At 43.1% G+C, this 16,315-nt stretch overlaps 1 protein-coding gene across 1 annotated transcript; it reads right to left on the reverse strand.

The window, feature by feature from the left end:
- Positions 1-4,282: 4,282 nt before the first annotated feature.
- On the reverse strand, positions 4,283-12,886 carry gdf5 (growth differentiation factor 5). Its single transcript, XM_058631603.1, has 2 exons — positions 11,644-12,886; positions 4,283-7,490 (listed from the first exon to the last, which is right to left on the reverse strand). The coding sequence occupies exons 1-2, from the start codon at positions 12,470-12,472 to the stop codon at positions 6,529-6,531; spliced, it is 1,791 nt and encodes a 596-aa protein (XP_058487586.1). The 5' UTR covers positions 12,473-12,886; the 3' UTR covers positions 4,283-6,528.
- Between the last annotated feature and the right edge of the window lie 3,429 nt (positions 12,887-16,315).

The raw sequence follows: 16,315 nt of genomic DNA on the forward strand, positions 1-16,315 counted from the left end.
AAAAAGCGCAATGTTTTTACAACATAACCGAAAGAGAGACGTAGATTTGGTTTGATGGTCTGGTTAAATGTCCCACTTTAAATCAGGAGGCTCAGGTTTTCTTCCTGTTTCTGTCCACACTAAAACACAATCCTGACATTTTCAAAATAAATGTCTCAATTTCTGTTTGTCCACACTAAAACACAACCCTGACATTTTCAAAATAAACGTCTTTATTTCTATTTGTACACACTAAAACACAACCCTGACATTTTCTAAAGAAATGTCTTAATTTCTGTTTGTCCACACTAAAACACAACCCAGACATTTTCTAAATAAATGTGCAGCATTTGTTCATCCACACAATAACACAATGGCAGAGTTTTCAAAATGTAAATCTCCATTTCTGTTTGTCCACACTGAAACACAAACTTCAGTGTAAAAGTTTACAAGGCAAAGACAGGTTTTATGCCACTGGTTAGAAAACCAGCGGTTAATTCAGAAAAATTAATGAATGAAGGAAGGAAGGAAATTAATCTTTTAGTCAACAAACATCTGACCGTTGTGTTTCTCCTTCAACAATCCCATTCTGTGAAAAAAAAGAAAAGAAACTTACCATGAAGTCAATTTCACAATTATGTTTCATTTCCTGTTGAGCCAAGTCACTCGTACACCGTCATAAATCATAGGAAAGATCCATAAATCATATGTGGAGATTTAAATCAGCTGTTTGTATCTCATATGGACTAATGTGTGGAAATCTGTGATAATTAAAGCCAGGTGTTTTCTTCTGCTCACTTCCTCCTCCAGCTGTGCTTGCACATGTATAAAGATGTATATCACTGCCACACAAGAAAAAATAAAGTTATAATAATTTAGTAGCACAAAAATGACGTTATAACGATATATACAACGATACCACGTCATAACATTTTAGCAACTTCCTGTCTACAGTTTTCCACACTGAAGCACAACCCAGAAGTTTTCAAAATAAAATCCTCAATACCTGTCTGTCCACACTGAAACACAACCCAGAAGTTTTCAAAATAAAATCCTAAATACCAGTCTGTCCACACTGAAAGACAACCCAGAGGTTTTCAAAATAAAATCCTCAATACCTGTCTGTCTACACTGAAACACAACCCAGAAGTCTTCAAAATAAAATCCTCAATATTTGTCTGTCCACACTGAAAGAGAACCCCACAGTTTTCAAAATAAAATTTGCAATTTGCTGTTTGTCCACGCTGACACACAATTTTCAAAATAAATACAAACAGGTCAGAAACTGAGACATTTATTTTGAAAACTTCAAGGTTGCGTGTCAGTGTGGACAAACAGAAATGGAAACAGAATGAACCAAGGCGGGGGGAAACAAAGATATACAATAAAATTTATCACAAAACAAAAACAAAACAGGCATAAAAAACAGATACCTGATCTCATTTGCAAGCTGGTGATCTCCGCTGAAAGTAAAAAAAAAAATTTGACGTTCTCCTCCTACATTTTGTTAATATCAGACATTTTCCTGTTTCAGGCTGGAAAAACACTTGTTATGCTTCTTATCTGTCGCTGCCATTTGTGTCTAAATTTGGGTTCTGTCAGGTCTGAGTGAATGAGTTCCTGGGAAAGAATGAGCTGATTGTTGCCCCCGGCCTCATAAATCTCAGCCTGTTTAAACAAACATGTTTTTATTTTATTCAGACATGCGGGGGAAAACAAAACAGACGTGGACAGAAGCCGACGACATTTGACACACATCACAGTCTGCTGAAGTTTTCACGATGTAAATTGTGAAAATAAAAAGGGCCGTTGTGGCTGTCAGTTTGGGTTTGGAGAGAGAGAGAGAGTGTGTGTGTGTGTGTGTGCGCGTGTGTGTGTGTGTAATACCCCTGGCATGCCTCAGCTTTGATTAAAGGAAATGCTTACATCACGTCCAAGAGAAACGAACCATTCGCTGTGAGCAGATGTCTTCCTCCAATGACAAAGCAACAGGTGCACGGCTGCTGAGTGTATGACACACACGCACACACATGGCTGTAGTACATATGCCAGGCCTGTATGTGGCGCTGCAGCACGGCTACACTGAAAAAAGAAAATGGACAAGAATTAATATTTGACTGTTGATCCACACTAAAACACAGCCCTGAAGTTTTCAAAATAAATGTCTCAATTTCTGTTTGTCCACACTAAAACACAGCCCTGAAGTTTTCAAAATAAATGTCTCAATTTCTGTTTGTCCACACTAAAATACAGCCCTGAAGTTTTCAAAATAAATGTCTCAATTTCTGTTTGTCCACACTAAAACACACCTCGAAGTTTTCAAAATAAATACCTCAATTTCGGTTTGTCCACACTAAAACACAGCCCCGAAGTTTTCAAAATAAATGTCTCGATTTCTGTTTGTCCACACTAAAACACAGCCCCGAAGTTTTCAAAATACATGTCTCAATTTCTGTTTGTCCACACTAAAACACAGCCCTGAAGTTTTCAAAATAAATGTCTCAATTTCTGTTTGTCCACACTAAAACACAGCCCTGAAGTTTTCAAAATAAACAGAGCAAAACCACTCTTTTTGAGATGACTTTGTTTTGGGAAATGTCTTCAGCGCTGTAGTACATATGCCAGGCCTGTATGTGGCGCTGGGCCAGAAGACATCTCCAAGCACAAGAAGAAGAAGACTTCTGACTAAGACAAGCTCGACTTTAGTTGGACTAATATGTTAACATGACACTAAGAAAACTGAATTATTGTCTGAGTCTGACTAAAACCAGACTTTTAACATGCATGTAAAAGTGCTGACTGACAGATTTTGATGTTGTTTGTCACTGTTATTATCACGTTGTTATTATTGCAAAAACTGCATTCATGTTCCAGTGACAGTGACCATTCAAAGCAACAAAACCACAAAAAACAGGCACATTCTTGAACGGTTACTGCAGCAGTTTAGTTCAAATAGGGCGCAACTTCAGGGCAGAACGACTGTGGGACAAAACTTCATCTTCATTTTTGTCCAGGACCACAAAATGCAGTAAAAAGTCAAAACGGTCCTTTGTACAGTCATTTGAACGTTTTTTTTTTAAAGATTTTAACTGTTTAAAACACAATACAGTAATGTTTGAAATTGCATTTCAGAATAAAAGTTGCATTTACCTTCAGCTGTGGACTTTTGACTGCTCTGTTTTTTCGTCACCTCGTGGTTTTCGTTCTCCTGTTTTCTTCTGTGTTTCTGCTTCCTGTCGTGTGCTCTCGGTTGATTGCCTGCCCCGCCCTCACGTGTTTCACCTGTGGCTTGTTAGATTCACCTGTGTCTGATTGTCCCTCGTGTGTCTTTGTGGCTTCAGTTTGTTTGTTCCTGGTCTGCACCATGTTTGATTTCTTCTTCTGTTCTTTTTATTGTGTTAGTGTGTCATGTGGCGAAGCTTGTTTTCAATCCATCGCAGTAAATATTGAGTTAAAGCTTGACTTAATGGCGATATCACAACTCAAATGGTAATCTCGACATACTTCATTTGAAGTTCACGCTAATTTTTAGGTGATACTCACAAGGTCACTGTGTGCTAAGTTAAGTTCTTAGCTGTCCTCTTTTTCTTTTATATTTATTACATCATGTGTTTGCGTCGTTAGAATCTGTGAAAAACACATTTTCACTTCAACTTAGTAACTGAGTTACTAACTGAGTTACTTTTTACAAAGTAACTAGTAACTGTAACTAGTTACTATTTTTCATTAACTAGCACAACACTGGTAGCTAATGAGATACACAGATGCTAGCTAGCTCACAATATAGATGCTAGGTAGCTAATGAGATACACAGATACAAGCCAGCTCACAAGATAGATAGATGCTAGGTAGCTAATGAGATACATAGATGCCGGCAAGCTCACAAGATAGATAGATGCTAGGTAGCTAATGAGATAGACGGGTGTTAGCTAGCTCGCAAGATAGATAGATGCTAGCAAGCTAGCTCACGAGACAGATAGATGCTAGGTAGCAAATGAGATAGACAGATGTTAGCTAGCTCCCAAGATAGATAGATGCTAGCTAGCTAATGAGATAGACAGATGCTAGCAAGCTTGCAAGACAGCTAGATAGACGGACAGCTATACATTATTGATCCCAAAACTGTGCACTTGTTGTTTTTTAATAATTCAAATATAGAATTTAAACGTGCAGCAGTACATTTGTTCACAGATGAGTTCAGTTTGTATATAAACACATTTAAGTTGATTTTAACTGTAAATGCAGAAACTATGCTGTACATTTAATCAGAAGCAGACAAAAAGAGTTTTTCTTATTTGTTTAATTTTTTAATACCTGCAGACTCTTTTTATTTACACAACTTGGTAAAAAACAAACAAACAAACCAAACAGTCATCGACGGGTTAAATTGGGATTTGGTGTCTAACAAATTCCTGGGATTGTTGAGTCCACATATCCCAGCAGGAAGAGTTTGGGACTGATAGGAGTTTGGAGCTCAGTCAACGAGACATTTTTCTGCTCTATTACTGAAAAGTGGAATATGCAACATTTTCCCACATTTGGAGCAGGTCACATCAGCACTTCATCACCGGCCTTTATTTACACATCACAAATTCTTCACATGCTCGACGAGAAAAGTCCTGGATAAGTCGAAACAGAACAGACGAGTCGTCATGTCTGTCTCGCTGTGCATTCAAATACACACAGGCAGGTGAGTGAGTTCTTTAGAGTATAATACAATAATAATAATAATAATAACATTTACGTTAAAGATACAGATCTGAGTAAAAAAATAATACAATAGAATAAAACTTGCGTGTTTTTGGCCTCGTTCTGACACTTTGTGTTCATCACCAACATCACACACATGTTTGAGTGAGAGGGTGAGGGAGTGAGCGTCGTCACCTTCACCACTTCATCTCCCTCTGATTAGTCTGTGGTGAGCAGCCGGAGTCTGAGCAGTCCAGTCTGTTCACTCAGAGATGTTTTATGATTAGATTTAAGGTACTTTTCATTTTCAGTACATTTTTATTGGAAGTACGACTGTACTAGGTTTGAAATCCCATCGTTACTGAGGAAGAAAAGTAAACAGGTTTGAGGACAGGTGAATGATGAGGACAGGTGAATGATGAGGACAGGTGAACGATGAGGACAGGTGAACGATGAGGACAGATGAAGGATGAGGACAGGTGAATGATGAGGACAGGTAAATGATGAAGACAAGTGAATGATTAGGACAGGTGAAATATGAGGACAGGTGAAAGAGGAGGACAAGTGAGGACAGGTGAATGATGAGGACAGGTGAACGATGAGGACAGATGAAGGATGAGGACAGGTGAATGATGAGGACAAGTGAATGATGAGGACAGGTAAATGATGAAGACAAGTGAATGATTAGGACAGGTGAAATATGAGGACAGGTGAAAGAGGAGGACAAGTGAGGACAGGTGAATGATGAGGACAGGTGAAAGATGAGGACAGGTGAGTGATGAGGACAGGTGAATGATGAGGACAAGTGAGGACAGGTGAATGATGAGGACAGGTGAGGACAGCTAAATGATGAGGACAGATGAACAATGAGGACAGGTGAATGATGAGGACAGGTGAATACCAAATACAATCAGAAGAAGAGTTGATATTATGGTCTGTATTTATATAGAGATTTTCTAGTGCTGATGAGCTGCTTTACACTACAGTTTTCACCCTTTCACACATTCACATGCTGCAACATGGGGTTAAGTGTCTTTGCTCAAGGACACATATAGACGAGCAGAGCCGGGAATTTAACCCATGTTTGAAAGACAACTTGACCTACCACTGAGCCACCATGGCTCAATCCTAACTCCTCACTTTTTTAATACTTTGAAGTAGATTTTTATATCAGAAAATGACATTTGATACTTGAGTAAATGTCAAAGTCATTTTCTGCTCACATACTTTTACTCTAAAAGTATCGCTTTACGGTACTTTTATAGGAGACGGGTTTCTGGTCACTTTTGGTTCTTCTGTTGTCTTGTGTATTGATACTTTTTTTTTAATATTTAAGGGTTTCAATTCTTAGCTCATGCTAGTAACATGAGTGATCCAGAAACAGTACTTTAGCATTAGCCCACTTGTTGTGTTTAACTGTTCCTGTTAATGTAGGACGGGAAGCGTCTTTCTCTGGGCCGCGTCTCAATTCAGGCCCCGCCTCCTTTAGAGGCTGCATCAAAGCGCTGCGACTGTCCCATTCCAAAGCTTCCTGCACGTGTGTCCTCAGCATTCACTGTGCACTGAAGTCAAATGTTAAATGTTGGCGGCAAAACAAAAGAACAGAGAACCGGGCAAATAGAGCACATGTAAAAAAAACAAAAACAAGGAGCCTTAAGACCTGATTTCTTTGGTTTACGTGTTATGCCACACATCGTTGCACGGTAGTGCACGGTACGACGTCCACTGCAGCTCTGTAATCCTTCGTAGGCCAGACCGTCTAATCCTTTGCAGTCCACAAAGGCACATCTGCCTTCGTCGGCTGCGTCCTGTGAAGGAGACGTCCCTGAATTGAGACACAGCTCCTCCCACTGTCCTTCGCTACCTGCAGCCACACGCCTCCACCACCATGTCCTCGTATTGCTTGTAGACGACGTTATTGGACGAGTCGATGTAGAGGATACTGATCGGGGAGAGTCGCGTGGGGACGCAACAGGTCGGCGGCGCCGCCTCCGGGTCCATGGAGTTGATCAGGGTCTGAATGATGGCGTGGTTGGTCGGCTCCAGGTGCGAGCGGATGGGGAAGTCGCAGGCGCCGTCGCAGTGGTACGCGTTGTACTCCAGCGGTGCGATGATCCAGTCGTCCCAGCCCATCTCCTTGAAGTTTACATGGAGGTGTTTGCGGTTGCAGCGCGGCCTCGTCTTCACCACCTGGTGTTGGGGGACGGACTGCGGTGGCGGCTGCTGCTGCAGCGGCGGCTTTTTGGCGCCCCTCACGGCAGGAGCTCTGCGCATTCGTCTCTGGGTGAACAGGTATTCGTAGACAGTTTTGTTGTCGTGGCCCGACCGCGCTTTGATCTCGTTGTAAAAAAGATCGCGCTTCTTGCTTTTGCCAAATGCTAAGAAGAAGGCCTTCTCCTTGTTGGTCCGGCCAAAGCGGGCAAACCCGAGAGTTCTCAGGTCCGCGGGTCGGCCGCCTCGGTGCTCGAGTGCCTCCAGCTCAAAGCACAGCTGCTGCTGCTGGTTCTTTAAACCCTTGAGTGCTTTCCATATGTCAAACACTTCCCATCTGCCGCTGAATCCACTGACCACGTCCTCAACGGTCTTTGTCTGGAGCAGAGCGGCCTTTTGTTTGCCTGAAGCACAAGAGAACAGCTTCAGGGACGGGGACGAGCCTCCTCCACCCACTTCTCCCTCAGCAGCCACGGACCCCAGTGAGACTCTGCGGGGGTCAGACAGGCGCTTCCTCAGGATGCGCAGCTCGGCCCCCAGGAGCCCGTCCCGTTCCAGAGAGCTGATGTTGAAGTGATACCTCTGCCGCCTCAGCTGGGGTCCGCGCTCATCTGAGAAGAATAAGACAAAAACATGTGAGCTAAAAAAAAACAAAAAACAGACACACAGAAAAGTAAAATCCCACATGTAGCATAAAAAAAACGAAGGGTGAAAGAAAGGCCGCGTTTCTTTATGGAGAAACAGATGGAAAGGCATGAACAGGCAAAAACAAAGTGGACCCGCCACATATAGAACCGCGACCCCGGATCAATTCATCTCTGAGTTAATTACCAGAACATTATTAGCATTTTTATCATTAGTCCAGCTAGTGCAAGAACATTTTCAGTCATTTTCCTGCAAAATTATCATTTTATGAGCAGAAATTTAGTTGATGTGAGAAATTACAATTCTGTCACATCTGTGGAATTCTTTTTTTTTAATGTTTCTTTTAACCTATTAAAGCTTGCACAGCACACCGGTCCCCATGAGGACGCAAAAACAAAAACACTTAAATGCATTCTTCTTCTATCCAGGACCTTTTGCATTAAACACACACAGACACATCATAGACATAGTGCATTCCCTAGACCCTTACCCTAACCCTAACACCAGGTCTTAACCCTGCAAAAGCCCTTAAAATTTGAGGAGAAATGTCTCTCAAAACATGTTATTATAGCCACACACACACACACACACACATACATATATACACAGGTACAATGACAAAGATTTTAACTTTAATTCATTTAATTTTAATTCATTTACAAATGCATTTTAGAAAGAAGGAATGAAAGAAAGAAGTGAGTTAATGTGAGCGAGTGAGTGGGGGAGGGGCAGAGATGTGTCAGGTAATCAGTTACACCTTCACCAGGCGGAGGAGGTCACCGGCGATTTGCTGAGGACGCGCTGAACAAATAAAGGACAAATTAAAAGCACATTAAGTGCTGGAAATGTAAACCTTAAGCCGAGCGAGAAACATAAAACTCTGGTCATTTAAACATTGTTTTAAACAGTTTTACACTGTAAGGATAACATTACACAGGAGGGGCCGCCCCGCTGTGCTCACCACCACTGTTTATTTACTCTCCTGAGGCCGAGAAGCAGCTGAGCTGCCAGCGAATGACCAGATGGCTGCTAACACACACACACGCACACACACGCACGCACACACGCATGCACACACGCACACGCACACACACACGCACACACACACACGCACACGCACGCACACGCGCGCACGCACACACGTATACATAAATACATACATATATATGTGTGCACAGGTGTGTTGTAGATTCAAATGCCCCCAGAACACAAACATGACTTTTAAAAATCTCCAGTGGATTTTCACATTTCATTTGATTTTCAAAATAAAATGATAAATGAAAAAAACAAACAAAAAAAAAACGGATAATAATTGATTTTTTACCGATATCGTTCTCAAATGACAATTTTTTTCCACTTTTGATTTTTCTATCTAATGAAAGTTGAGTAACCCGGAAGTGACCTGTGACAGGGGAGGAGCTTCCCGCGGGACAAACGATAAAACTGTCTGCAAATTAACAAAAAAAGACATTTTTTTAATTATTTTATGCAAAGTTTAGTTTAGTCTGACAACACTACACTGTGTTACGGTGAAGTTATTGAGTATTTTTTTTAAACAACTTTTTTCAGGTGCTGCACTTTGTAGACGGTCCCTGTTTGGAACTGAAATAGAATGAAATAGAACAAATTATTGACAGAAAACTAAATTTTGTTGGGCGCTCCCTGAGGCGCTCCCTGATTTGTTCTTTGCGTACACATACAGTATATATATATATATATATATTATATACATATATATATATATATATATATATATATATATATATATATATACATATATAGTCCCACAGCAAGGAGCATACAGTTGAATTATTTGACATATTTGAACACTGGTTGTGGGTGATAGCTTCAGATTAAAATATTACATCCGCGCAGTCGCAATAATGATATTCATGACAACATTCCCACAGAATTTCACACGGAGTCTGTGCTGCGCTCATGGAGAAAGTACTAAACGATTCTTTTTAATCCACTGATTCTAATGATTCAGTTACACTGAAAACAACTGAGTGTCGTGTAGAAAACCACGTTGTGCTGTGATGACTCCACCCACGTTGATGCGGAGCTACAGGAGCCATTCCTTTCAAAGAGCCATTAAAACAACTCGGCTCGTTTCCCTCAACTAACTAAAACTTAAGCCGCCTATGGTCCCACGGCGCCATGCCTCGCCTCGGCACGGTCTGGGTTGTGTACCAACTCCACGTGGGCGAAGTCATCACCTGGGCGTGACAGTACCGTGACTTCGTTTTACGCACGTCACACACAAACGAGTGACTAGAGACTTGTAAAGCTGTGGTTTTCAGTGTAACTGAATCATTAGAATCAGTTCATTAAAGTACTTCCTGCATGACAAAGTCACTGCACTGAAATACAGTGGCAGGGTCTGTGATGCCGGTCGCGATCAGCTGTTGCTAAACACACCAGACTCCTCTATTAAATATTGAGATTTTAGACATTTCCCTGGTAGTTTACCAGGTACGATGAGTAGAAACGCAAAAGAACCATGCTGTGTGATGCTTCACTCTGCAGCAGCTTCCTGCAGCTTTGAAGTCAGTTCCAGCGCAGTTATGAGGAACAGTGTACGAGCACATGAGCACATGACCTCCGCTGCTCCCTTCCAGATGCTAACCCCCCCCCCCGCACACACACACACACACACACACACACCCTGAATGCAAACGTGTCCACATTTTTGGATGGACCTGTACACGTTCATGGTAAGACAAATGAGATGGACACGTCTCTGACGTCGTATGATGTCCACCAACAGTTCTGCAGTCTGTCTACGAACAGGGTCAAAGTAAGTAGGGAAGTTAGTAAGTTAAGTAAGTTAGTAACGTAAGTGAAGTTAAGTAAGTTAATAAGTTAAGTAAGTTAGTAATGTAAGTTAATGTAAATGAAGTTAAGTTATTAAACTAAGTGAGTAAAGTTAAGTAAGTTAGTAAGTTAAGTAAGTTAGTAACGTAAGTAAAGTTAAGTAAGTTAATAAGTTAAGTAAGTTAGTAATGTAAGTTAATGTAAATGAAGTTAAGTTATTAAACTAAGTGAGTAAATTTAAGTAAGTTAGTAACGTAAGTGAAGTTAAGTAAAGGTAAGTTAAGTAAGTTAAGATAAGTTAAGTAAGTTAGAAAAGTAAGTAAGTAAAGTAAAGTTAGTAAAATACGTTAAGTAAAGCAAGTAATTAAAGTTAAGTCAGTCAGTCAGTAAAGTAAGTTAAGTAAGTCAGTAAGTACAGTTAATTCAGTAAAGTAAGTATAAAGTAAGTAAAGTTAAGTTAGTAAAATACGTTAAGTAAAGCAAGTAATTAAAGTTAAGTCAGTCAGTCAGTAAAGTAAGTTAAGTAAGTCAGTAAGTACAGTTAATTCAGTAAAGTAAGTATAAAGTAAGTAAAGTTAAGTTAGTAAAATAAATAAGTAAAGTAAGTAAAGTGAGACAAATGAGATGTCGTCTCCTTCTACTTCAGGGTCAAAGGTCGAGGGGGAAAGTGTTTACATGCAGGAGTAATTGGAATATGAATCACATTATCCAGGTTTGTTAGTCTGACTAAGACTAGCTTGACTTTAGTGGGACTAACATGTTTACCTAATGAGTGTCTTAGTCCGACTAAAGTCGTACTGTTTGTGCTGGGTTACGAGGCTAATCTCGGTGTCCGGCCTGGCATGTGTACTGCAGCTGAATGAACTTTTACAGGGTCAAAGTTTTTCAGAGATCTCAGTCGTTGTTGGTCTTTGTAACTTCAAGCGAGTCGATGTAGAAACCTGGCCTCACATGACTTTATTCAATGTAAATCTGAGCATAATAATCTGAGGATTTTAGATTATTATTATTTTGTGTCATTGCGGTCATTTTTGAGTGGGTTAACGTGCATAAAAACTCTTGAAACTTTGGCAGAGTTCCGGGACCCATGCGTTGCTCAGGGGCTCTATAGCGCCACCTCTATAGCGACACAGATTACACAGATATACAGATATATTTAAATGTCTAAATAGTGTTTTATGTTCAATTGTTTTGTCTTTATTTTGGAGCTGAACGTCTGCCCCCCCCCCCCCCCCCCACACACACACACACACTCCAGGTTCTCCTGTGGTTGACATGGGAAGTTTTCTTTGATGTTTTTACCTTGACCTTTGTCCACGAAGCTGGTGATGGTGTTGGCCAGCGCCGCCTCGTGCGCAGCGGCGCTGCTGCTGCTGCGGTTGTTGTGCTCCCCGCTGGTCAGAGTCCAGTACAGCGACAGCATGTAGTCGTGAGGAATCACCAGCGGCTGCTTGTGATGCTCGTTCACTCTCAGGGTTTTGTGGCTGGTTCCCCGCTGCGCGACCGGAGCCGCGTTTTTCTGTAGCTGCTGCTGCTGCTGCTTCTGCTGCTTTTGCGCAAAGGCGGCTCTTTGCGCAGTCCCGGCGCGCGCTGCCACCGCCGCTTTGGCTGCACCGGGAGCAGCTTTCCCCGCGCTTCTCCCCGCTGATCCACCGCCTCCACCTGCAGGAGACGCAGTCCGGACTCCCTTCCCATCTGCGTGTGCGCTAAACGCCGCGGGAGCGTGCGCTTTAGTGCGAGCGTCCCAAGAGCGCAGGGGGTCTTTACGCGCCACGCTGGCCGCTGCTCTGTCGCGCTGCTGCTGCTGCTGCTGCGCGCGGGTCACCAGCGAGGAGGAGGAGGCTGACGTCACGGTGCCTTTAACCACAGAAGCCTCGGCTTTGATTAACGCGGGACCTGCGTGGATACGCGTGATTCTCGGCGGAATCACCGCTGACGGTCTCCACGCCCCGTCGGTGCCGCCTGCTGGTGCGGAACCGCCGGTTCCCGTCGCGCTCTGCGCTGCCTCTCCAAACCGGTGCCGGTGCTGGAGCTCGGTGGTTCTGGTCCGGCTGAGTGAAGCGAGGACGGTCTGCAGGTAAATGAGAGTCCAACAGCTCAGCAGGAGACAGACACGCTTCTCAACTTTCATCCTAAAGCTCTTTACTCTCCCAACACACCGGCATCGCAGGAAACGTGAGTCCGTTCAGAAACACCGGAGCTGTCCGGTGCAGGAAAGTCCGCTCCGCTCCGAGTCTCTCATCCTCTGAGAGCGCGAGGCTCCGCCTGAGACCGGGTCCACGAAGAGCGCCGTTCCAGTCCGGACCGGACCAAAGGCGCGCACAGCGACGCTGAGAACGCAGAGCTGTGGACTGTGAGTGGCTTTTCTGAGCTGGAGAAAGAAATCCTGCGAACTTTTATCCTCCCATCCGTCATGTGTGAGGAGCATAGTGCTGAGATCCAGAGGAGCAGAGGAGCAGAAGGTCACGAGAAGCGGCTTCAGTCTGGTCCACGTCCTCCAGCAACACTTCTTTAAATCCCACTCTTTTTTTCCAAGAATGGCGTAATGACGCTGCCCCGTTTTCTCTCCTCTCTCCCTCTCTCTCACTCTCTCTCTCTCTCTCCCTCTCCCTCTCTCTCTCTCAAAGTTTGAACTCCGTCCAGTGTAAATATTTCACACACACACACACACACACACACACGCCTGCAGGTGCTTGAAGAAATCCTCCAACAAACCTGAGCAGGAATTGGAGGTGGAATTCCAGAGCGCTGCTTTAATTAGGCCGTGATGTCATTTAACAGCGATATTTCTTCACAAATCTTCCTCCCACTTTTCCACCAGTGACTCACTGAAGCTGTTACACTGATGCCTACACCCCCCCCAGAAAGGAGAGAGAGACAAACTTTGCAATTTGTCATTTGAATGTGTGAGTCGTTTTTAAACAAAAGTGACACACACACACACACACACACACACACACACACACAGAATGTCTACCACTGTAAATGCTGTAGTACCTACGTCAGGCCTGTACGTGGCGCTGCAGCACTCATCCACCAGAACTGGAGACTCTGAGCTTGTGCGCGGTGCCACGTGACTTATACAAAAACACAGGCACAGAGACAGAGTGAAGACATTCAGGACGACTGAGGAAAGACTCAGTGAGGACACTCGTGGACATCATGCAAAATCCTGAGTCTACACCTAAAACCCGGTCTTAACCCATCAACAGAGGACCAGACCAAATGTCCTCACTTGGTACCGTACATTTTTTGGTCCTCACAAAGATACCCATACAAGTACACACGCACACACACACACACACACACACAGGGTTTTCATAAAAGGTGACTGAGTCCTGATTGGTCGGGCAGGTGTAAGGGCGGGGTCTGACACACAGGCTCCGCCTCACAGTCACTGCACTGGGAAAACTAAAGCTGTGGCTTTAGTTTTGACACATGTTGAAAATGATTAAATATTCTGTCATTTTTTCACACATTCATCAGTAACAGAGGAGTGTTTACGCAGAGAGGCGGGGTCACAGGTCGTGAACATCCACTTTTACATTCTCCACTTCTCTCTGCTGGAGGACGGGGGGGGGGGGTTCCTTGGACTTGATTCTAAAACTTGTTGCCAGTTTAATTTACGACGCCACAAGGAGGGAGCGCCAGCGTGGCGTCGTAAATTTACCTTCCACCGAGCGCGAGGAATAATTAGCGCTCGGGGTGAGACCTGGACGTTCTGGCAGCGCCGAGCTTTTACACGACGCTCTGCTGGTTTGTAACAGGAGCTGCTTTTCCCTCCTGATCCCTGTTTTTCTTTCATTCACTCACTCACATTCACTGACTCACTCACTCATTCATTCACTCACATTCACTGACTCCCTCACTCACTCACTTATTCACCCACTCACTCATTTACCTACTCACTCACACATTCACTTATTCACCCACTCTCTCATTTACCTACTCACTCACTCATTAATTCCCTTATTCACTCACTCACTCATTTACCCCAACTCACTCACTTGTTCACTCACTCACATTCACTAACTCACTCACTCATTCACTCACTCACATTCACTAACTCACTCACTCACTCACTTATTCAACCACTCACTCACTTATTCAACCACTCACTCATTTACGTACTCACTCACTCATTCACTTATTCACCCACCCACTCACTCATTTACCTACTCACTCATTCACTTATTCACCCAATCAATCATTTACCTACTCACTCATTAACTTTTTCACCTACCCACTCAATCATTTACCGACTCACTCATTCACCTTTTCACCCACGCAATCAATCATTTACCTACTCACTCACTCATTCACTTTATCACCCACCCAATCAATCATTTACCTACTCACTCACTCACTCACTCATTCACTTATTCACCCACCCACTCAATCATTTACCTACTCACTCATTCACTTATTCACCCACCCACTCACTCACTTATTCACTCACTCACTTTTTTCAAGATGTGTGAATGGGTGAAAACTGTGTTGTAAAGCAGCTCATCATCAACACTAGAAAAGCTCTAGATAAATACAGACCATAATAGCAACTCTTTTTCTTCTTCTTCTGGTTGTATTTGGTAGTAACGAGGAACAGAGAGAGCTGGGGGAAATGTCGTGGAGTACAATAATAATAATAATATAAATAACAAAGTAAAGTACAGATACGTGAATGTTGTACTTGAGTACAGCAACACAGTATTTGTACTTGCGTGTTAGCATTGAGCTCAAAGCAGCCCCTGAAACCAGACTTGACTTTTTTCCACTCAAAGGCAGAAATGACGGCCTTTTCAATGGAAACACAGCATCATGACGACACACAGACACACAAACACACAACCAGTCAGACAAATGACACCGTCTGAAAAGTGACCACACTAATAAATCACCCACGAGCGCTGTGGAAGAATTCTGCCCGTCGTCAAATATCGGAAAACTCAGAAACAGTTGTGTACGCGCTCACACACCTGCAGAACACCGACACACAAACATGAACATTCTGAGCTTTTATAAACACAGAGTCTCTGTGACAGCAGGACGTGTCTCCAGGGGGGACGGATGGACTCTTTATTTTATTGGTCTAACCTCATGGCAGACGCTGTCTCGCAGCGACACTCACCCCTGTCTGTCTAAATATCAGCGTTCACACACTGTTATTATATCACTACACAGCAAAATCCAGCCACTTTATATACCTATATATACTTATATACACTTATATACGCTTTCTTAGTTCGAAATTCTACTTATAATCTACTTATAGTTTCCGAGCGTGGAAAACCACATTTTCTTCAAACAGCTCCTTCTTCTCTTTCTCTGTCGTCGCCGTCGTGGTTGTTCCTCACGATCTGCTGAGCTCAGCACTTCATATAACTGAAGCTGCTGTGGGAGGAGTCTCCATACCTGCTTATAAAGACCCACACACACTCACTGTGCCTCGGTCACATGACCTGCCTTCACAGATACAGAGGACACCTCTGAGTTTTAACATGTTTCCACAAACACATCTTGTATTTTTGGTCCAAGCTGAAATTAGACTGAATGGACTAACCCTAAAATATAAGACTTTTGCAAGGTAACGTCAACGATTTAAACAAAAACGTTTCATCTTTCCCCTGTCCTCATCATTCACCTGTCCTCATCATTCACCTGTCCTCATCATACACCTGTCCTCATTGTTCACCTGTCCTCATCATACACCTGTCCTCATCATACACCTGTCCTTATCATACACCTGTCCTCATCGTTCACCTGTCCTCATCATTCACCTGTCCTCATTATTCACTCACCTGTCCTCATCATACACCTGTCCTCATCGTTCACCTGTCCTCATTATTCACTCACCTGTCCTCATCATACACCTGTCCTCATCGTTCACCTGTCCTCATTATTCACTCACCTGTTCTCATCATACACCTGTCCTCATCGTTCACCTGTCCTCATCATTCACCTGTCCTCATTATTC

The sequence above is a fragment of the Solea solea genome, chromosome 6, assembly GCF_958295425.1.
Source record: "Solea solea chromosome 6, fSolSol10.1, whole genome shotgun sequence".
Classification (NCBI taxonomy): Eukaryota; Metazoa; Chordata; class Actinopteri; order Pleuronectiformes; family Soleidae; genus Solea; species Solea solea.